Source organism: Megalops cyprinoides, chromosome 12, assembly GCF_013368585.1.
Source record: "Megalops cyprinoides isolate fMegCyp1 chromosome 12, fMegCyp1.pri, whole genome shotgun sequence".
Taxonomy (NCBI): Eukaryota; Metazoa; Chordata; class Actinopteri; order Elopiformes; family Megalopidae; genus Megalops; species Megalops cyprinoides.
In genome coordinates, this window is record NC_050594.1 from 9,146,591 (window position 1) to 9,168,147 (window position 21,557).

Here is a 21,557-nt window from a genome sequence, read left to right on the forward strand (position 1 = left end):
CTCCTCTTCGCTCTCCTGGTCCAAATGTTTGCCTCTTTTAATGAAACAAACTCAAGTCAAATGAAGGACATAGTAAAGTGAGTTAACACAGCACCGGTGTGTTCTGCCTCTCCTCATCTCCTGGTGCAGAACTATCTCCCACCCCCAGTATAAATCACATTGGTACTCTAAGAGTCTTTCACATCTCTCATTGCCTCTTTTATAAAAGATTACTTATGAGTGTTCAGTAAAACAGGTCCCTGTTCATTTCCACCTGGCGAATGTGATAATTTTAGGCACATACAGGAGAAAATACATATTTATTCATATTTTTAGAGATGGTTTTAATGTCATTATGACCCTCTGACGAGATTTTTTTTCTGTGTTAGCGACTCACAAAGCCAAATAGCTCTATATTAAAAGTAATCGTTCAAATTTGATCTTTTTGTGTGTCAAGTGAGGAGTAAAAAAGCCACATAAAGTTTATGTTAGAGGTGAATTCAATTTAAATTTCCTAAAATAGGTTCTAGCAAGTAGGGCCTGGACTGAAATATTATCACCACAGGTGCGGATGCTCTGGTGTCCTAATGGCTTTTGCCCAAATGTTGTTTTTCTGTTAATTTTTTCCCCCACAGGAACCCTCTCACTCGCTCGCTCTTCCTCCCTCTCTCCCACGCTTTCTCATTTAAATTTGAAGTAATCGGTGTTTTGTCACTGTAATTATTTTCAAGGTCTCATTCCTCCTCTTGCCGGTTACCCTGGAGACAAATCAAACACTGAGCGAGCAAGAGTGGTGGTACTTTACACGCAAATCACCAACCGAGCAAGCGCCCTTACAAATGCAGTGGACACCAACGTACCCTGCGGACACCTGATCGGACGCGCCACGCCCGACCGAACGCCTTGTCTTAATCAGATACCTCCGGGTTTCACGTTACCATGGCCTAATTTAATAACTTTTGCCACTTGACCTCGGCGCTTGGAAGGAGTTAACCAGTTGTAGTCAGTATTGCATTGCTGTGGACGCAAAACATGCCCGGGACATCGGGTAAAACGTCCCTTCCTCAACCTCCACCGACGAAAACCATCGTGGTGTACCGGAATGGGGATGCTTTCTTTCCTGGACGGAAGATCGTGGTCAACCAGCGTCATATGTTAACCTTCGACAGCTTCCTTAGTTCCGTCACGCATGGGCTCGAAGCCCCTTTTGGGGCTGTGAGGAACGTTTACACCCCTCGAGAAGGACACAGAATTCTAGATTTGGAGAACCTGCAACACGGAGAAAAATACGTTGCAGCTGGAGTTGAACGTTTCAAAAAAATCGAGTAGGTACAAAGAACTTTAGCGCTTTGACAAATTGATCAATGGATCAAATTAACAGGCTAAACACTTGTAACTGGTATTGCTGCTGCCAGTTCATCGAGTCCAATGTCATGTGTTTATCCTGCAACTCTATATGCATGCGGTATTTTTTCTATTTAAAAACTGGGTCTCTTCTTTCACAATGCGTGTGTTATGCAAAGCCTACCCACACATGTGTAGCTCTCATCTGGTCAGCTCGGGAATGTATTAATCTATTGTTTCTATTTTTAGTTATTCCCATATTGCAACGAAGAAACCACAGCGAAAGAAGAGCGAGCCGGTAAGAACTGAAAGGCGCCTACCTGTTGCACGCGGAAAGATTAGCTGAAGTTACCTGCCTGGCGCTCAGGTGACATTACCTACCATCAACGACGCGAAGCGGATGCTAACCTGAAACAGCGCCAGTGTGTTTTCCCATCAAATTGGCCGTGAACTCCCTCAAAAGTAGTAAAATCCCCCAGCAGCCAAGTGTGTTAAAAGTCTGAAGTTGTTTACGAGGAGCGACAGGTGTCAGTTTTCAGCTAATTAACTGTTGAATGCCGCTTCCCACTGCTCACCAGCACTGAATTCTTAATTAATAGACCCATTACACAGTCCACAAACATTGGGGACGCGACCTATATGCGCTGGTATGCATTCTGTACACAAAATGCCTATGAACATTTCCAGCTGTATGCTGTGGCATGGACGCGATTATTAAATTACACACATTTTATAGCAGTGGGGGTACAGAGTAGAACACGCTCCTGTCTCTGGGGTCAGTTCTCTGGGCTGTTCTACAGCGGATAACCACCACAGTTGCATCTCTACACTCTAAATGATTGAAATAAGTTTCTACTGAGATGCAGAGAAGAAAAATAACTATCACCATCGCTGAAACTGCACATACAACCCCACTGCAACAGCACTGGTTTAAAACTACTACATTTTAGAATTAGACGTGTTCATTCCGTAAACAGGTCCTGCTAAATACATATCAGACATGATAGACAGATATGTGCCCAGTACAGTTTATATATAAAGTTTACAAGATAATTGTAATAGTAAAGAAGCTGCTTGGTAAATAAATAGATCACTGAGTGAAGGTGGAGTACCTAGACTCCACTGAATTCCATCTTCTCCAGGTGAGCCTGGAAGGACAGGTAGGGGCTCTGCAGTTCTCCTGCCTCAAGTGGAACAAAACAACACAAGTTCACAACTTCTGCAAAAGTTGCTGTCGATTACACCCATTAATGTCTTTAAGTAAAAGTCATTTCATTATTGGTAGTGATTCACAACAACCATTCAAATAACCAAAACTATGTGTCTGTGTGGCTATCTATAAAATCGGGGATGTTTGATTAATTTAATATTCATGTATTCAATTGAAGACTGAATGTTTACATAATCGTTTCCCCCCAAGCACCATAAATGGCAAACACTTTTTAACTGCAAAGAGATTTCTTTCAGGGCAAAAGTAGTAATTACAGTGAAATATTGTTTATTTTAATCAATATTCAGAGGTTGTCCTTTACAACCTGATAAGAAAATAAAACTAGTTTATTTATTTTTTTTTTTTTTGCTAATTAACACACGTACAAATACATTCTCAGATTAACAGCTCTCATCATTGTACCTGGTGAGGCACATGGTCCTGCTGACACAGGCATGACGTCCTGCAATACAAGGTACAAGGGATTTTCAGTTGTATGAAGCACAAGTTATTTTTTAAGCACCTTGTTGCTGTACTTTTCTACCTCACTCATGGCCAGTTGTTATATAACATACATCTTTCTCCTCCACCAACAGTTTGAACAATTAAAACAAAAAAAAAACTATATGAAAGGATTACAGAAGACATATTTGTATCTTATCTCGAGTTCAGGCTCTTAACACTTAAGCCTTTTTTCTCTGTTTATATGCATTTTGGTGCCCATTTTATACTGTATATGTGATTGAAGCTATAATTTAAACCTAAACTGACATCACTGAATACAATGTTATTTGTGCACCGAGCCCATCTTTCACAGGTTAGGCTTTGCTTGGTGATCACCCCTGTGCAGCCATATTTCGTTTGGCATGCTTCAAGCTTCTGTTGTAGGTTCTTTCATCAGGGGTACATTGCTGCTTCTGGTTGTGTCCATTCTGGCATTGTGAATTTCACTACTTTTTGCCATTGTGTTCATCATTTTGCCCAGCTTTCTGGAAGATTTCTGTGGAAGTGTGAAACAATGTACATATAAATGGTTGCAATGAGAATGGATGAATATTTCAGCAAACGATGCATGCAAATGTCAGTTCTAATTGTTTTTCAAATTCTGTAATTCTGAATCGAAGATGCATTTTTCACAATATTAGGTGATTATTGGATAATTACTAGATATTTGATAACTGAACCAACTGACAATTTCAACAAATCCCTTTCACCTTTAGCACCTCATTTTCATTTTGGACAGAAACCACCAATGTCTCAACATTGTCAAAATGTTCTTCAAGTTCTATTATATAAAATGTACATGCACAAGAAACAAGATGATGAAAGGTGTTTCCAGTAATGTCATACACAAGAAAAGGATTTATGAGATTTACATTTTTATTTCAGCTATAAAGTCTCAACCACAGCATTTCTGCATCAGTGTGGTTATTTTTGTGTCAATTCCTTTTCCTTGGCTACAGAATTGAAATCGATTATATATGATTATACAACATGATTAGCAGCCATGAATCAAACTGACTTGGTACTTCATCTATACTCTCCATGTATAAATGCATATAATATCTTAACGATACACTTGACAATATAGGGCAGAACTCACACTTTGCCTGTTTTGGGAAGAAAATCCTGAACCATTAATGTTTCTTAGGACCACTATGGCAAAATGTTAAAGTCTTAGGTTTGCCTATGTTTCCATTTCCCTGTCTCTGCAGATACCCTCCCCATGGCACACACACTCGACTTCTCAAACTCAGGCAAGCAGCATTTTGTTTTTTTTTTTTGTCAAAAACAATATAAAACAAACCTAATACAAGAACAAACATGCCATATTGTGCAGTTGTTATAAGTTTGAACAATTGACCCTGGAGGTGTAATTGTTCAGAAACGGAGTAGGTATGTGCAATCCATAAAGGATTGGTGTAGTGTCATAAAGGGATTGCAGTGCATAAATACTCTTTTCAGTGCATGATTGTGGAAATGCATGCTTGATATTAGTTTCTGCATCTTAACTGGTGACTGTTGATTGGGTGACATGACCTTGCCAAAGTGGCACCTGTGAGAGGTGGGCAGACTGAGTTAAGAGCCTGTGGCTCATTTGTGTGTGCTTCAAAACTACATCCAGCTAAACACCAATTTCGCAACAGTGAAACAGAGTCCATTAAACAAACACCATTGACAGATAATTTCAGAAATGCATAAAGATGTCCACACTAAATGGTGATTATACTGTAATCTACTGCTTTTCTTTTGTCAGTTAACAGCCCTTATCATTGAATGGTTGTACAGGACTTGAACACCTCTCGGGCAAATAGCAGTTCGCTTACATAATGTTACTGATGTCGTGGCATTTAACAATGAAAGAAAAATATTTCCCATAGGCTTTTCTCAAGTGCCTATTAACTTAGGGTATCTTGGCTGCCTCAGCTCCTAATAAGTCTTTGAATCTGCTTATTGATATGGGCAGCTTCTGGAATGGGTGGTATTGGCTGAATTTGGTCTGTTCATGTTGGTCTGTGTTGGCCTTGTGCAAAGATTGCAGAGTTACTGGCCTACATGCAAGAACCTGAAAACTGTTGACCGCTCATAGAAACCTTGATATTGGAGTGAGCTTGCGGTCCGTAAAGGTTCTAAACAGACAGGTCATAGAAGATCTATACTGCCGTGTGCTACTGAAAGTTTTACAGCTGCAAGAGGCACCCAGTACAAGTTTATTCATAAATGGCATTAGTGAAAAATTGACTTGACCTCTGGGTTGATTGATGTAATCCCTGGCCCTGTTGCTGCTTTCGGGATGTGTTTTGCCTGAGTGATCCTTGCCATTCCTGCGTGTTGCTTTCATGTACACCCACAGCTCGCAGAAAAGGCATTTTTTTCTTCAGCTACTGCGCGATGTGAGCGATATCTCTGTTTTATGTCCCATATCTGAACGTCGAAACAGTCATCTGTTTGCTTCGAGTGGATTGTTTGCTTTTCAGTGTGTCTAATCATGTGGAACACCTATTGCAGCATGCTTTCACTTCATACCCCTGTGTGAGACCTGCTCAGATTGCATTTGTGTGGATTCCAGTGCAAAGTTTACATTTAGAACCTTTATAAAAGATCGCAGGATAGCTCAATTATGTCTTCACTGACCTCCCTCTCACCTTCTTCACTCGGTTGTACATAATCTATCAATATTTTAGTGTATTGTAAATGTATTTCTTTATTATTCATGCACAGTATTGTATCTATACATATAATCATGGATTATATTATGAATTATTAAAATACGGTACATTCATGGGTTCACATACTTTGGCAGAAATATAACTTCCCCCACATTCAGATGATAGGAAATGTATGATTTAAATATTATGGTCTAAATATTAATGCGTAGAAGCAAAGGTTATGAAATAGCCACAGTCTGCTTTTTCGTGTTTCGAAGCATGCTGGAGGAGTCACAAGTGACCAGCAGCATACACATAAATGCTTTCTCCTTTTAAAATTTAATTCACACCAGTAACGGTGAGCATTTGCCTTTGTCTGTCAAAACAAAGGACTTTGCCTAGTTTTGTGTGATTAATATAGAACAGCCAGCTGGGCCAAAGTGAACATTTTTATTTTTACACTGTAGCCATGGTTCTTTTGGAATCAGTGCAGATTCACCGATCTTAAAGTGCCTGGATGGATCACTCTGTTCAATTAAGCCCTTTGTATTAGTCCATCCATATGATGTAAAGATAAGTGAATAATTGATGAATAGTGTATTAGATGCACTTTTTCTTTCTTACTCTGCAAGCCGCTCTGGATAAAAGCCTTTGTTAAGTGACTACATTTAAATAAAATAAAAAAAAAAACACTCTCCTGATGTCTTGGCCAACAGCGCCATCAGCAGTTATCGAGTGGAATTGCAGCGTTCATTCTTAAAGCGTAAGGTATCCCACTTACGGATTATCTGTTTAATTTTGCACAGTACTATCCCCTCTTTGTCATCCACTGCAGTCTTGGCAAATGTACTTAATGATAAATGTAATGTGAATTTGTTTTTGTCCAACATTTTAGCCATAACAGCTGTCTAGTTGACCTTTAATATATCTCACATTAAGTAAGGGGTTCGCTTTTTGACGTGGTTCTATAAGAAAATGAAATCCAGGTTGGATGTACCAAGCAGTTATAAATTACCTGTGTAAAGGTTGGTACATCCTATATGCTTCTGTGGTTTAAATTTTGACAGTTGCTGTCACCCCCAACCCCCCCCCCCCCCCCCCCCCCCCCCCCCTAATTTGGAATGCAAAATTGTGTCATAGAGACGCCACTCATCATCATAAGCCCCACCAACAATCTGAGAGAGCGCAGCAGTCCGTTTCTCTTATAATCCCTATATTTTCCTCCATATAACCAAGCTTTTAACATCTTTGTCAACCAAAGGTGTAGAGGGGGAGCAGGCACAGCTTTACCATTAGGTTCTGTTGGGTTGTCTGTAATCACCTTGTTCTCTTGTATTTCAGATACGGCCTGTAGTTCACAGCAGAATAATTGTTTCTGCACGCTGGAGAAAAATTATTCATGAGTCATGCACTATCAAGTGAGTATAGATTTTTGGATTTGCCCTGCAGTTATTGTACATCAGCAAATGTTCCATGTACAGGCTAATAAAAAAAAGTACAGGGATTCCCATCAGATGGATGATGTGGGATATTCTGTTAAACTGAGATTCACTTTAAATTGATTGAATTGAAATGATTTGGTGAAAGGTAAATGCACATACAGACAGTTCAATGCATTTTGAAAATAAGTATGTCTTGTACTGTTTCAAGAGTTCACTTCAACAGTGATCATTTAAAGTTTATGCCTGTTTACAACTTGACTTTGTTCACTTTTAAGTATTCTGGTAAAGGTGAGTAAGCATTTAAAATGAAGTCTAAGGACAGCGCTTATTTGCCTGTACCAAGCAAACGCACACCAAATTAGAAATGTGTCTTACAAGGTTAAATTATACACACTTGATATGTACAAACAAACAAACTATCCCTGGGGTTTGTTTTGTCATTAGAACCACTGTGGGTGTTTTTCATAGAACATCTAGTCTAGTTCCAGAGATGTTTCTAATTAAACTGCATGACTATATGCTACAGGTGCCTCTGCTTTTCACTGAATCCGTCACCTACATTAATTTAGTATTAAAATGGACCCAATTTAATAATTAAGAGCTCAAAACTTAAAACTATGATCATGTTATTGCCAACATCTTTGGAAAATAATGATGGTGGGGTGAATCCCAGAGTGGGTGGTGCTATCACATGTTATCAGTCACTTATATGAACAAATAATGGAGGAGTCAGTGATTGACAGCTTGTGCTTTTTCATCTAAAGTTGGAAGGCTTACTCCCCTGTAACGAGGTTGCAGTACTAAGAGGGACGTGTCATTGTGACTTTCAGTGTCTTTACGAACGGCGACGTCCTGGTTCCCCCAGCACGGATACTGATACCAAAGTATACCCTGAGGAACTGGGAGAGAGTTCTGGCCATGATCACTGAGAAGGTTCACCTCCGTACTGGAGCTGTGCACAGGTTTGACACTATGGCTGTCTGATTCCGAGAGCAGATCAACTACTCTTTGCTGGTTGCCAGCTTGTCAGCATTAACTTGCATTTTAGACAGCAATGTTAGCTTTTTAGCTAGCAAATGTGATAGCTAGCGAGCACACAACCAGCAAGCTACGTTATGGCAGCAAGGTGATCTAACATTGCTGGTTCTAGCTCATATGAAAGAAAAAAAACGAAAACTGTGTCATAATCCCTGCTATGATTCGAAAAGTGTTACATGTTTGATGTTATACTGTGATGCACTTGCACACTACTTCAGTAACAGTCCTGCAGAAAGGAGAGAGATGTTTTTTTCTCTCTCTCAAATGTTGTCTCAGGGTCACAGCATGAGATATCCGCTGATTTTGGTTTGGCTGTCCTCCTAGGCTCTGCACATTAGACGGGACCCCCTTACTGGGTGTGGCTGAGCTGGAGAACTGCCAGTATTATGTTGCCGTGGGAACCGAGAGGTTCCGGTTTCTTCCGTATGACCACTGGATCCCAGGAAGAGGGGCTGTCCGGGACAACAGCCAGGGGTGGGTACCACCTGCAAAATGCTTTTTAAAAGTATTTTTTTTATAGTTTAAATAATTAATAATATGACATTTGGAAATAAGTGGAAAGCATTTGGCTGTAATGTCTGTATTGCTGTAGTTATGGGTGAGGACCTTTCTGAACCGAAAAATGGGAGAGTGACCGAATAAATGAAATGTTATCTGTCACCCACACATTAAAAACCGATCACTGCGCTTTATGCTGGGCAGCATAATCTTTTGATTGGTTCAGTCAAGTCAGCGATTGATGGTGCATGATAGGTCCTCAGTTAACAAGACTCCTGCAGCTTTAGTGGTTAGAGAATTTTGCGTCTAACCAGAAAGTTGCAGGTTTGAATCGATACTGTAAATATGCAGTGGCACTGATAATGTAGCTGGGCAAAGTAAGATGTCCTTGATATCTCTGATTGCCAGCAATATTTTATCGACAGCAGATAACTGTGTGGAAATGGTTGTCTTTTCTTTTTCTGCTAATTGGTGTGAGTTGGTGAGTTTTTACTCCAATTACTCATTTTATTAATTTGAAGTACTTATATATTATTTTTCTAATTAGGACCCACAATGATTTTCTGCCACCATTAAGAAAAAACAAGCACACAAAAGACATGGTGAGTGTGCGGCTTTAAAATGTTTCATGGTTTAATTATTGCAGTGAAAGTATTGCTGTGAAAACTGCTAATTCGGTAAATATCAATGTGTGTGTCATAGTTTGTGTTTAGTTATGTTAAATACCAGAAAGCCCCTTGGGCAGTTATATTAGTTCCCAGTTATATTAGGAAATAAAATCTAGTAGTGTTAGGTTACAGGAAACGTGCAAAAAAAGAGGACATCTCTGCATAGATGTTTGTGTGTGAGGAAAAAACTGTGTGTGTGTGTGTGTGTGTATGTGTGCGTATGTGTACGTGCATATATGTGAATGAGTGTGTGTGTGTGTGTGTGTGTGTGTGTGTGTTAGCTATTCCCATCCTGATTCTGCACAATGCCTGTAGTTAAGCATCCTGTTAAGATCAGTTCATTGCAGTTGCAGTCTGTCTTTGAAATGACTTTGTTTTGAATGGATCTTTTAGTCTAAGCTCTGGATATCAGTACATCTGAATCATTGTCGAACAGGGGTCAAACTAGCTAAAAGCGGTATTGTTCAGCATGAATGTCGGCGAATGGTCATTGTACTCTTGACTGATTCCTTCCCATCAACAGTGGCACCCATCACGTATCTTCACCAGCAATGTGTCAGAGTTAGTGAACAGTATCACAGTTAGATGGTCTGAATGGGCAGTTTAGATAGCCAGAATGGCAGACTGTTCAAAGATTTGCAAGCTGTATTGGGGTCGGTGTTTGCATCTGCGTGAACACTTGCGGTCTGTGATTCCGTATCCGATGTCATTGTCATCCATCACTGTCTGACAGGGGCGTCGCGGTAACTTGTCTTCCACATGGATGAGGTGTCCCAGTGCGGTGTGACCGCACCTCTTGATCAGATCTGACGAGACTCGCAAAGAGCACAGAGTCACTAGAGGAAAGCTCTCTCACAAAGTCTTTCTGTCTCAGACTGTGACAATTTTATGCTGTCGTTAAATACACAGTGCTCACACAGGACAAATGTACCATGGCCACTCAAGGGTGGTGGGGAAGAGACCATTACACACATACACACACACACACACACACACTTTCTCAGAGAGACACACACATTCATATGTACACACACAAACAGACATGCATGCACATGCAGACACACATGGTTAAACAGACACAAACACACACACATAAACAAACACTGACACACGTGCAAACGAGCTCAGTGGAAAACATGCTCACTCAGCTGTTTGTGCTGAGATAAGATCAACGTGAAATATTGCATGCCTGTTTATTATAACCATGAAAAATGACAGTTTCACCTTTACCAATTTATCTGATGGAAAAAAACGGCTTGTTTTCTTCCAGGTGTCACTTTCAGATTAATTGATTGTGCTTGATAAACACTATTTAAATGTAAGAATCTTTAATCACTAAAAGCAGGGTAACTTATGGATGGATTCAGACAGTAATGGGCACTGAATGTTATCATGGACTGGTGTATATTGTATAAATGGGTTTATTACATCAAATATTCATGGCTATGTATACCTGTTATGGAGCCATTTGAGAACTAGATCATGTCATTGTATTTGCTCTCAGTTTATCATAATATACATAAATCTTATCAGGAACATTTAACCACTTTTTTTTAGTTAAAGGTCTGTAGGTGATCATCTTTATAATTTGCCATTGTACACATGACAGATTATTCAATCTCTGTCTGTCTTTATTTTTTAAAATTATGTATATTTTTATCATCTCTTTGTTGTGGACTTATGAAATGTTGTATTCCCAGTTTTAACCAGAAGGGGGAGGCAGAGAGTTAGCTATTACATGCTATCCAGTGCCTGTAAACGGCCAATGCCCGTACAGTGCTGGGACAGTGTGTGGAGCCCCAGACTACGACTATTCAGTCTTTATCTCCTTCCACTTTAACATCTTTTTTTCTTATTACATTTCTTCTTGAAATGTGTACTGGCCATGAAAGGTTTCAGCTGTCACAAACTGTACACAGCTTCTCTCATGTTGCATCTCCCCTTCTACTCTTAAAGGGAACTCAGGGCAGAAATTTGACAGCGCAAAACCCAGGGAAAGCTTTTTTTTTGACTTGCTGTGCTCAGTAAAACCCGTTCCCCTGGGTCTGTTTTCAGACAGCATGTGGGATTTTTTTCTCTAGAAAACTAAAATTCACTTTCAGGCCTCATTTAGACAAACATGCGATAAATTGGATCTTACAGGCTATAAGATGATTCTGTGGTAAAGCACAATAATTATTCAGAGACCAGCCCTTTGTTCCCTTTTACAGTTGAGTACTGTGTTTCTTTGACATCTGCAGTTGAGTGCATTTGTAAAACTGAGCTGTTGATGAGCTGCAGAATCATGAATTTCAGTTATCCTCAAATCAGAGAGTGCTGCTGAGAGGTTCAAGGTAGTGGGGTAGTGATTGCGCAACTCGGCTTGTATGCACAAGGTTATTGGTTTAGATCCCATGGAAACACTGCTGTTCACAGTAGCTTAAGGTTGAGCTGCTTTGGTAGATTTTTGGCTGTGTAAATGGTTGCTATGTCAAGCTGTGAGATATTTAATATTCTGTTTACACTGGCCCGATTTCCATTAGGCATCAGCATGGCCTGGGGGTTTTAATGTGTCTACACTGAACACTTCAGCCTGGGCCAGAACCAAACTCTCAACTTCCTTTCCCATATCACACATGCTGTGGCTAAAAGCAAGCTGAGTGGAAATAGTTATGATTATTATGACATTGTGGAATTGACGAATCAGGACTTTTGATTTTGCACATCGCAGCAAAAGAAGGTTGAGGTTTCTGTTGCATTGGAAGGAAAGGCACATTGGATATCTGCTACTGTCATTAGTTCCAAGTCAGATTGTGATGACTGACGTTTTGCAGACCTGGGAACCTAGCTTGAATGGATCTGGGGATAGGCGTACCAGCAACAAATGGATAAAAAGGTGAACTGCCATTTCGAATGGCCTGTGAGGTGTGTTTAAATAGGGCAGAAGTGGCCCTGAATGAGCAGGCAGATGGACTGTAATGTGCTGATTATGTGGGAGCCAGCCTCAGCTCTCTGAGACCGCATCCGCACCCGGCATGACTCACCGAGAGACTCTGCAGCCACTTAACTGGGAATGAGGTCATCTTGGCACGATGAGGTCATCGAGGCGCGTGCCGTTTACGTGACCAGCGCTCGCAGGTGTTCTGCGGCTCGGCCTGGTGACGGAGGGACCGCGGCGGTGACCAAAATCACCCTCGCACGTCGCGCTCGCGGCTCAGACGTGAGGCACGCTCGGAGGGCCCCGCCACCTGACCCGACATCGGCGGAGAGGGCAGTCCGCTGCCTCTGTCGTTACACTACATTACATTATTTATCTGCCTCAGATAGACGCCCTCATCCAAGACCACTCAAATCGCTTTTTTTTTTTAGATTTTACACCTCGCTCATTCATGCAGATGGATATTTACTGAAGCGAGGCAGGTTAAGTGCTGCATAGGCAGTGGGTCCCCCTGGGCTTTGAACCTACAGCCATCTGGTTACGAGTCCAGTCCCTGAAGCACTCTTCTCCAGCAGTGACATCGCTGCTGACTCTTCCTCTGCGCACACGTCACCTGGGACGATTACTCTGTCTGTGAGCATGTTCTTGCTTTCCGTGCAACGTTTAGTTTTACTTTTGTGGTTGTGTGTTTGTCTGTTCTGTTCTGTTCTTGCTGTTAGACTGTGGATTGCCAGTTTCCAGTTGCAGGGTACTGCCTCTCAGAGAGGAGGCACTGAATGCTCCAAACTCCACGGGAGAGCTGTTTGTTGGGAACAAATGCCTGCAAGCTCTTGTTGCCACACAGTTCACACAGCAAAGAGAGCAGGTGTGATATGTGGAGGCTATCAAAGCATTAGAGAGTGTGGATATTTCTCCAGGCTGTGGGACTCTAGTGAACCCGTCCTTCATTTCTGTAAACCCACCAAAGGCTTTTGAAATTCCAAGGGAACATCAACAAACATCACCTTTGGTTAAAGAAGAACAACAACAAAAAAACCCCTGAAACAGACGAACAAACACTGTACCCCTCCCTGGGCGCTGTCTTAGTGGGCTGAGTCTCAGCGTTGCCCGCAGTATGTTCTTGAGTAAGGCAGAGGTCAGCTAACCTCCCCACAGGCGGCTTCAGGTTCAAGTTCGCCAGGAGCGCAGTAACCAAACCCCCTCCCCACCAGGAGACACATCTCACATCGCTACCTCTGAGTCCTGTAGATGTGTAGAACCTGTGAAAAACAAAATTGCATTTTTGTGGAGAAATTAATTCAGATGCGCACCTCACCGTCTCAGTAGAGCTGTGAACTCCTCCTCCCAACTGCTCTTCTCCCCCCTCTCCTCTCTCACTCTCCCACCTTCCCTCTCTCTCTCCCCCATCTCGCTGCCAAACCCCTTTTCATCCCTACACGTCTGCCGTCTGCCTGAAGAATAAGCTATTCCCTGGAAGTCTGCTTCCCTTTAAGCCTGTTTGGATTCTCATTGTTTGATCTGGCTTGATAAATAAGACGAATGCAGTTAGAAATTCACGGCTGCCCCATTTCATCAATAAATGATTAGTTAGCTGCTCTCTCCAGTGATTGATTGACTGAGCATGGGATCTATTGGAACCAGATGAATTCAATACTGCGGGAGTCGCAGGGGAGCTGCAGAGCGCATCAGCTCATGAAAAATGGAGGTCAAAGTAAAATGCAAAAGAGAAAAGGAAGGAAGGAATGGAGGAAAAACAAGTTGGCATTTTACACATGAACAACAAACACGCACGCACACACACTCACACAGACACAAACACACTCGCGGACGCGTGCACGCACACACACTGGCAGACACGCACTTGTGCACATGCATGCACACACACTCACACATGCACTCACTGACACACATGCACACTAAAATACCCTCACATGCACAGTCACACATCATATGCCATGTGCATGCACACCACACACACAGATATATGCATACGTGTGTGCATGTGCACAAACACAGGTGTACACATGGACACACAAGGACACACAAGCACTCACACACACATATGTACTGTATATACCTAGAAACTTACATGCCAGTGTAGATAATCTCCTCCATTTTTGAAAACCCCACGGGACCTGTATATCTGTGAATGTATATGCATCAGGGAGTGAATCTTTCTCTTTGAGTAAAACTCAGTCGAATCTGTATACTTTGGCATTTATGCTTGTATGGATGTTTCTCTTTGGCATCCAGCAAGCCATTGGGATGATGGTGTGATGCATTCCCCTACACAGACAATGGAATCAGTTGCTAGCTTACTTAATAGTTATAATTTATATAAAGGACTGTATACTACCATACATGGCCACATTGTTGATCTAATTTCTAAAGAAATTGCCTGCACCTCTGTGTCACCAGCTGAAATTCACAAGCATTGCTGTGTTAGCCAGTTGGTTCAGACACCATGACAGCATTGATTTATTCATTGAGATATCTGCAATACACCAGACATTGTAACTGTAAATGAGAACCACTGTCATGCATATGCTGTGTCTGCTCATTTGATTTGCATTTAGAACAGATGTACTCAACTGAGTTGTTAAAGTATCAGACCCTGGTGGGTGCAGGAATGTGTAGTGCTTAAGTATGTTTGAAATGCAAAAACTAAGTGAGTACAGGGCAGAAAAATCCTTTTCTGAGATAAAATGCATTTCCTTTGCGGTGCAAAGTTTCACTGTAGACTCAAAGTATGAAAATGTGTGTAAGAGTGTGTTTGAGGGAGCGTGTGTCTGTATTTTGTATGTGTGCTGTCTTGGAGTATGTGCTTGTGTGTGTGTGTGTATTATACACTATATGGCCAAAAGTGTGTGGACACCTGACCATCACACCTGTATGAGCTTATTGGACATCCCATTCCAAAATTGTGGGCATTAATATCCAGCCGTCGCTTGGCATTGCGCATATTGATGTTGGGCTTGTGTGCAGCTGCTCGGCCATGGAAACCCCTTTCATGAAGCTCCCGACGCACGGTTCTTGTACTGATGTTGCAGCCAGAGACAGTTTGGAACTCTGTAGTGGGTGACAGAGGATAAGCAGTTTTTACATGCTACGCGCTTCAGCACTTGGCTGTCCCGCTCTGTGAGTTTGTGTGGTCTACCGCTTTGTGGCTGAGCTGTTGTTGGTCCTAAACGATTCCACTTGACAATAATAGCACTTACAGTTGGCCGGGGCAGATCTAGCAGGGCAGAAATTTCATGAACTGACCTGTGGCAAAGATGGAATCCTATGACAGTGCCATTTTTGAAGTCACTGAGCTCTCCAGTACGAGCCATTCTACTTCCAAGGTTTGTCTTTGGAGATTGCATGGCTATGTGCTTGATTTTATGCACCTGCTAACGGTCGGTGTGGCTGAAACACCTGAACTCAATAATTAGGAGGGGTGTCTACATACTTTTGGCCATATAGTATATGTGTGTGTGTGTCTGTATCTATCTGTTGTTAAATTCACACCCATGTTGTGTATTTGGTCAGTTTCCAGATTTCAGAGTGCAGTCACTGGGAGATGAGTCAGAGCTCCCTGCCAGAGGAAACCTGAAAAACCACATGGACTCCTGCTTCTACGCCAGGCCCGAAAGAGGAAGACCACCCAAGCAGGTCCCCACAACCCCACGCCTCCTCTCAGGGGGTAGGTACCTTAGAGTCACCCGCCTGACGGTGGAGCAAAGATGGCGTGTGGTCTCCCTCCTAACCACAGAGGGGTCGTGGGGTGTGGTTACTCTTCTGACCCAGGAGGACGGTGGTATATGGTCACCCTCCTGACCACAGCGTGGTTGTGGGGTATAGTTACTTTCCTGACCACAGAGGGATACCCAGAGGCACCCTCCTGACTGCAGGGGGAGTGTGACTTTCACTTTTCCCTGTGGGTCTCACCTTTACCACAGCTGGCGCTATGAGGTATAGAATGAGTCTGCTGTAGTTGTAGAAGGCTGTGTATGTCAGTCAGTTTAAATGTGTGAATAGATGTGGCATGTCTATTTGTAGGTGTTTCAGTGTTTGTGTATGTTTGTGTTGGTGTATGTTTCTGTCTATGTGTGGTATGTCTGTTTTTCAGTGTGACTAAGAGTATGAGTGTGTGTGTGTGTGTGTGTGTGTGTGTGTGTGTGTGTGTGTGTGTGTATGTATGCACATATGTCTGCATTGTTGGAGATAGACTCACGGTATAGGTTCCTTTCAAATTCACAAACCGTCCTCTAGAGAATGACCTACATGGGGGGAAACACGTTTGCTGCCTTCAGAAAGAACACAGCCCTACAAGGTGAATATTTAACTCAATGCGGCTTCAAACAGGATCAAGGACTCTGAACCCTGAATGAATTCAATCTGCCAATAAGTGCATGTATAGGATCCAAGCAGGGAGCCTTGTTAACCATGCAAGGGAAACAGAGCGATCAAATTTAGAATCAAGCCTGGCCTAAGTTATTCATCATAATGCAATCAGAAGTAGCAGGCGATCTTAAAGTTGATAAACTCTGCATAAATTGCATTTTTTTTTTTTTGCTGCTCTGACAGTGGCACAGCTTTGATTGCGATTTATGTGATCGCACAACATCAGGAACACGCTTGCTAATGTTTCTGCTTGAAGGGTGTGTGTTGCGACGGTCAATATCCAAATCCAAAAGCAGCAAATAACATGTAGGTCAGGAATTCCTTGAGAGTATTGGGGGGGAGTCATTTCTAGATGTTTTAAAAGATGGGATCGCTTCACACACAGCCCTGTTCCCAGAACTGTTGCCATGGAGTTAAATTTCCTAATATTTTGGCCTGCATACATATATAGCTGTAGATTGTGTGTGTGGTGGTGGTTATGAAAGTGTTGTGCCGAAATCTCCAGCTGCCACTCGGACACACTATGGCCTTGCACCCTAGAGCTTTCCTGTAAACTCATTACTGATGGTTTTAAAAAAAGATGTGGTCCACAGGCCTCTTTTAACTACTTTAATCTGCCGCTGAGGGACGGTCAGGCATGGGGTGTCGCTGCATGCTATTGACATCGCGCATAAGTCTGTCATTAGCGGGAGCTGGGGTGTGTGTGTGTTTGAGGGGGGGTCGTCTCATCATTAAACTTTAATATATGCTGGAGAAAACGAGTTGCTCATTAATTCCATTAAAAAAAACCTGTGCATTTTAAACAAGCTCATCTTTGTTTCTGACAGATGACACTGGAAATGCTTGGTGTGTGATGGGTTTTTTTTATTGGGTATGAAGTCCTTAAGACGTCTGGGGCTGGGAAACCAGTTGGATGAATGCTCTTTAGAGGTCTGTAGTCATGTCCACTGATGTTTAGGACTGCCCTACTCTGGGGAGTGGTTTAGCCTGTGGCGTCTAAAAGCAATAAAAATAATCAAATTTGGCCTCACAAAAGTAGGGGGGGGGCTGTAACACATATCCCACAAGGCTGCTGTCTGAGGGCTTTACCCACTTACTGCAAATGTTTGGCCTTTTCCTAACCATGCAGCCTGACTCTTGAGTGTACCACCAAGAAGGGACATCTCGTAAAGGAGAGTAGTCCACTATAAAGTTTGTCCTAAAATAGTTATGTTACTGCTTGTACATGGTACTTGTGCTTACACATTTTTGATTTATTATATTTTTATGTAGGCCTCACAAATTTTCTGCAGCTGCAGAGCCTTAGAAATTGCCTCCCACTCATTGGAGGACTGACTGAATAGGTGGCTCCCCCAAAGTAATGACAATACCTTCATTTACCACTGGGTAGCAAAAACACTAGTAAAAGGATGTGCCAGGGTTTAACAATGCATGTTCTTTGCTCCTTGTATGTTGCCAATTTGAATTTCCAAGTGAACATTCAGAAGAAGAATTTTTCAGTCAATCTCTATGCACCTAACCAGACCTAGAATATGAAACTTGCCACTTTCTGTCTGCATCAGCTGTTGATGGCACCCCCCGACCCCATCTCTCCCCCTTTCTTTCCCCTGTTTATAATTTCCACAACCTCATCTGTGGCCAGGTTCAATCCTTTTGTCAGACTCCAAGCCAAATAAAGGTGCTGCTATAACCACATCAAACACAATATTCACACTTTGATTGTAAATTCATATCTGCTGAAATCACTTTATATGTTTTGATGTAAACATAAAGCTGCATTGATGGTGAACAAAATCCTCAGACACAATGCCCTCAAAAGCCCAGCTAAATAATGTTATACCTTTGTAGAATACAACTTATGAATGACATGATTTAATGTAATGTCATGTCATATCATTTTCATATCACATAACTCACTGAGTGAATCAGAAACATACTTTCTTCAGGTTAACTTTTGGGGGGTTTGACTTCACTCAGCAGAAAAGTCTAGACCCGCAATAACCTTCAGTCTCACCGCGCAGTCCATAGAAAATAAATTGATTGACGGAGTCATTGATTACCTTTGAAGTTGAAGGAAAAACGGAGGGGAAAAAAAATGCCGGCGTACGTCTGAGTGACTGACTGCTGGTGGTGGAGGTAACCGTGATTAATCGCTTTCCTCAGAGGGCAGTGTGTTCAAAGCCAGAGACAGGCGGAAGGAGGCTGCAGGAGCCACCGAGGTGCAGGAAGACCAAGGAATGAAGGTGGACTTGCCCATCGATCAGGTAAAGACTGTTCCGGAAAAAGAAAACAACGGCCAACTAGGTGACACACCCCAACACACACACACAGACACACACACACACACACACACACACACACACACACACACACACACAAAAGCACCCTCTTTTTCAGTGCCAGCCTCTGGCTTTCAGCCGTGTTGGAGTGAGGTCCAAAATAGTTCCACAAATGTTAAATAATAATATATTATGATGATAACATTCATGTTGGTTGTTCCTCCAGTTAGTGTAAGCATTTTTGACCTTTTTTGTGGAAAAAAATCCTTTGGCCGATTTTTAAATCATGCCATGCCTCGTTAACTCTGATTTCTGCATTTTATGTGCAGCTAAAGCTTGTTGGCAAGAATGGACTGTGTTCTCTGTGTGTGTTACTTTGAGAATAGTGCTTGCAATAACTTGCAGAATTGTACATGATCAGGAGTTACACAGAATATTGTGTGTGCTGTAAAGCTGTCTGTCATGCTGGGAAAAGGGATATATATATTGTAGTAAACTCCTCTTTGATGAGGATAAATGGGTATATAACATGCTATGTTGGTATATGCCCGATTAACAGATACACAGTGTGAAATGGGATATTGCATCATTGTTGTAGACGAGTCCTGTGTGGGTATCTTGCTTTCCCAGGTTGAGGCCAAAGTCGTGGAGGAGGAGCAGTGTGACCACGGTGACCCTTTTCCACAGAGCAGGGGACAGAGCCCGAAACGCTCTGGGACGTCCGGCTCACAGAGACCCACCTCAGTGGGCTCTGAGAAGGTCAGTAAATCTGGATGGGAGTGACATGGCCCTCTTGTCCTATCAAATGAATTTATTTGAGAAGGAGAAATACAATTAGCATTGGTGCATTTCACACTACAGCACTCAGATCCATGTGTTATGTTGTTATCCGCAACTAATTTGTGTCCTTAGATGGGACTTTATGTTGAAAGGAATAGGAAATAGGTTACAAATGATGCAGAAAACATTGCTAGATGATTGCAAACTTGATGTTGTTTCAGCCAGTATGGGTATTAAATTCCCCCAAATCATACAATTCCCTGTGATCAACAAGTGAATTCTTGATGAAACTGCTGTCTGATGGAGACATTTTACATGCTGCAACTTTGCAATGATCATTTATCCCCTAGCAAATAGATCACTAGCACCTTGCAGTCTTACATATTTAATAAATCTGATGGAGCAAGCTTATGTAGGCATTGAAAAATAAATTTGTACATTTACATTGGACCAATATGTCCTATGTAATTGTACAGTTACATTGGACCAATATGTGGTCCAGTTTTGGAAGCTTCATATTTCTGTGTTTTAATATGTATATACACCTAATGTTTACTACAACATAATGACAAAGTATTATGTTCCTTCAGTGTGCTGAAACATTGATTTTTTTTTATTCAATATCTTTATTGCTGAGATGTAGAGTGAAATCATATATTCATTTATAGGAACTCACAGCATTAATTTGTGACACTTTCCATCTCTGAAGCATGACTTGGCTTTGATTTTGTGGATCATTATTTTGTTGACTGCAGATTTCCGATGAAGACTGCTCTCGTTAATATTTATGAGCGGGAAGACAGTGAAGCATAGGTCAGATTGTAATCGCTGTCTGAAATATGAGTAGAATCTTTACAACTTCTGGAATCAAACACGCGATAGGCTTGAGTGCTCATTAATATTAATGTGCAGAGGGTGCAATCATGGAGCAGAAGCACTTTAGGTTCCAGAATGTGGAGCTCTTTTGCAGAAAGGAAACAAAACCTGAGTGTATTATCTTGTGACAGTAGAATGTCTTTGATGAAATAGTCATATCCAGTTAGTTGTCTGTTCTGGCTGTGTCTTGCACTATTTTAGATGCCCTCACAAGGAAGGAAGGCTGCCCCCCTGTCCTCCTAAATATATGCTACATTAGAGTTATGTGAATTTATGGTTTACAGTAATGAGATGCCATTTAAATACATTCATTCCAGTCTAATACATCTCAGCAAATCATTACATGTGTATTGTATAACCCAGTAATGAGCTTATCCCAGATTTGGACATTACTGTAACACGCAATTTCGGCTTTGAAATCCAAAGCCATCAGCTCTCATTTACCTGATCATCAAGTGAGCGCACTGTCTAATGAAAGCTATCATTTCAAGCAAAGGCAATTAGGACAATGGGAGATACTTTAAGTGCGATGGAGATAATGCTGCGGTATGCTCTTTTGTAATAAAGATACTCTTATCGAAATAATTATTGACTCTGCGGGGCAGTTATTGCCTTGTTAAAGGCCGCATCAATAACATTATTCATTAATTGCCACATTTACTTGGATGGGCACGTTGCTGAATCAGGACCGCCTTGGACTGAGGGAATGGCATGGAGACAATGGAAAAAGATTGAATTATTTCCCTCACCCCGGACTCTGCTAATTGGCTGGATCATTATCACAGAGTTGAGCTGAAGTTGCTGCCCTTTTTGCAGGGGGGACTTGGGAGAGCAGGGATTGGTTGATGAGATGGGGGTCACTGCAGCCGCTATGTTTTTTTTTTTAAGGCTGTGAAATGTTCTTGTTCAAACACACTGAGGGCAATTGTGTTGTTCAAACAGTGGTCCAAAAGTGATTTTGAAAAGCATTTCCTCATTTATGACACCTCAG

General features: G+C 41.8%; 1 protein-coding gene across 1 annotated transcript; it reads left to right on the top strand.

The window, feature by feature from the left end:
* Window positions 1-1,011: 1,011 nt before the first annotated feature.
* On the top strand, window positions 1,012-19,693 carry LOC118786863 (doublecortin domain-containing protein 2). The gene is made up of 9 exons (XM_036542204.1): window positions 1,012-1,304; window positions 1,573-1,621; window positions 7,024-7,100; window positions 7,955-8,086; window positions 8,487-8,636; window positions 9,208-9,262; window positions 15,777-15,930; window positions 18,795-18,895; window positions 19,541-19,693. The coding sequence occupies exons 1-9, from the start codon at window positions 1,012-1,014 to the stop codon at window positions 19,691-19,693; spliced, it is 1,164 nt and encodes a 387-aa protein (XP_036398097.1).
* Window positions 19,694-21,557: the final 1,864 nt, after the last annotated feature.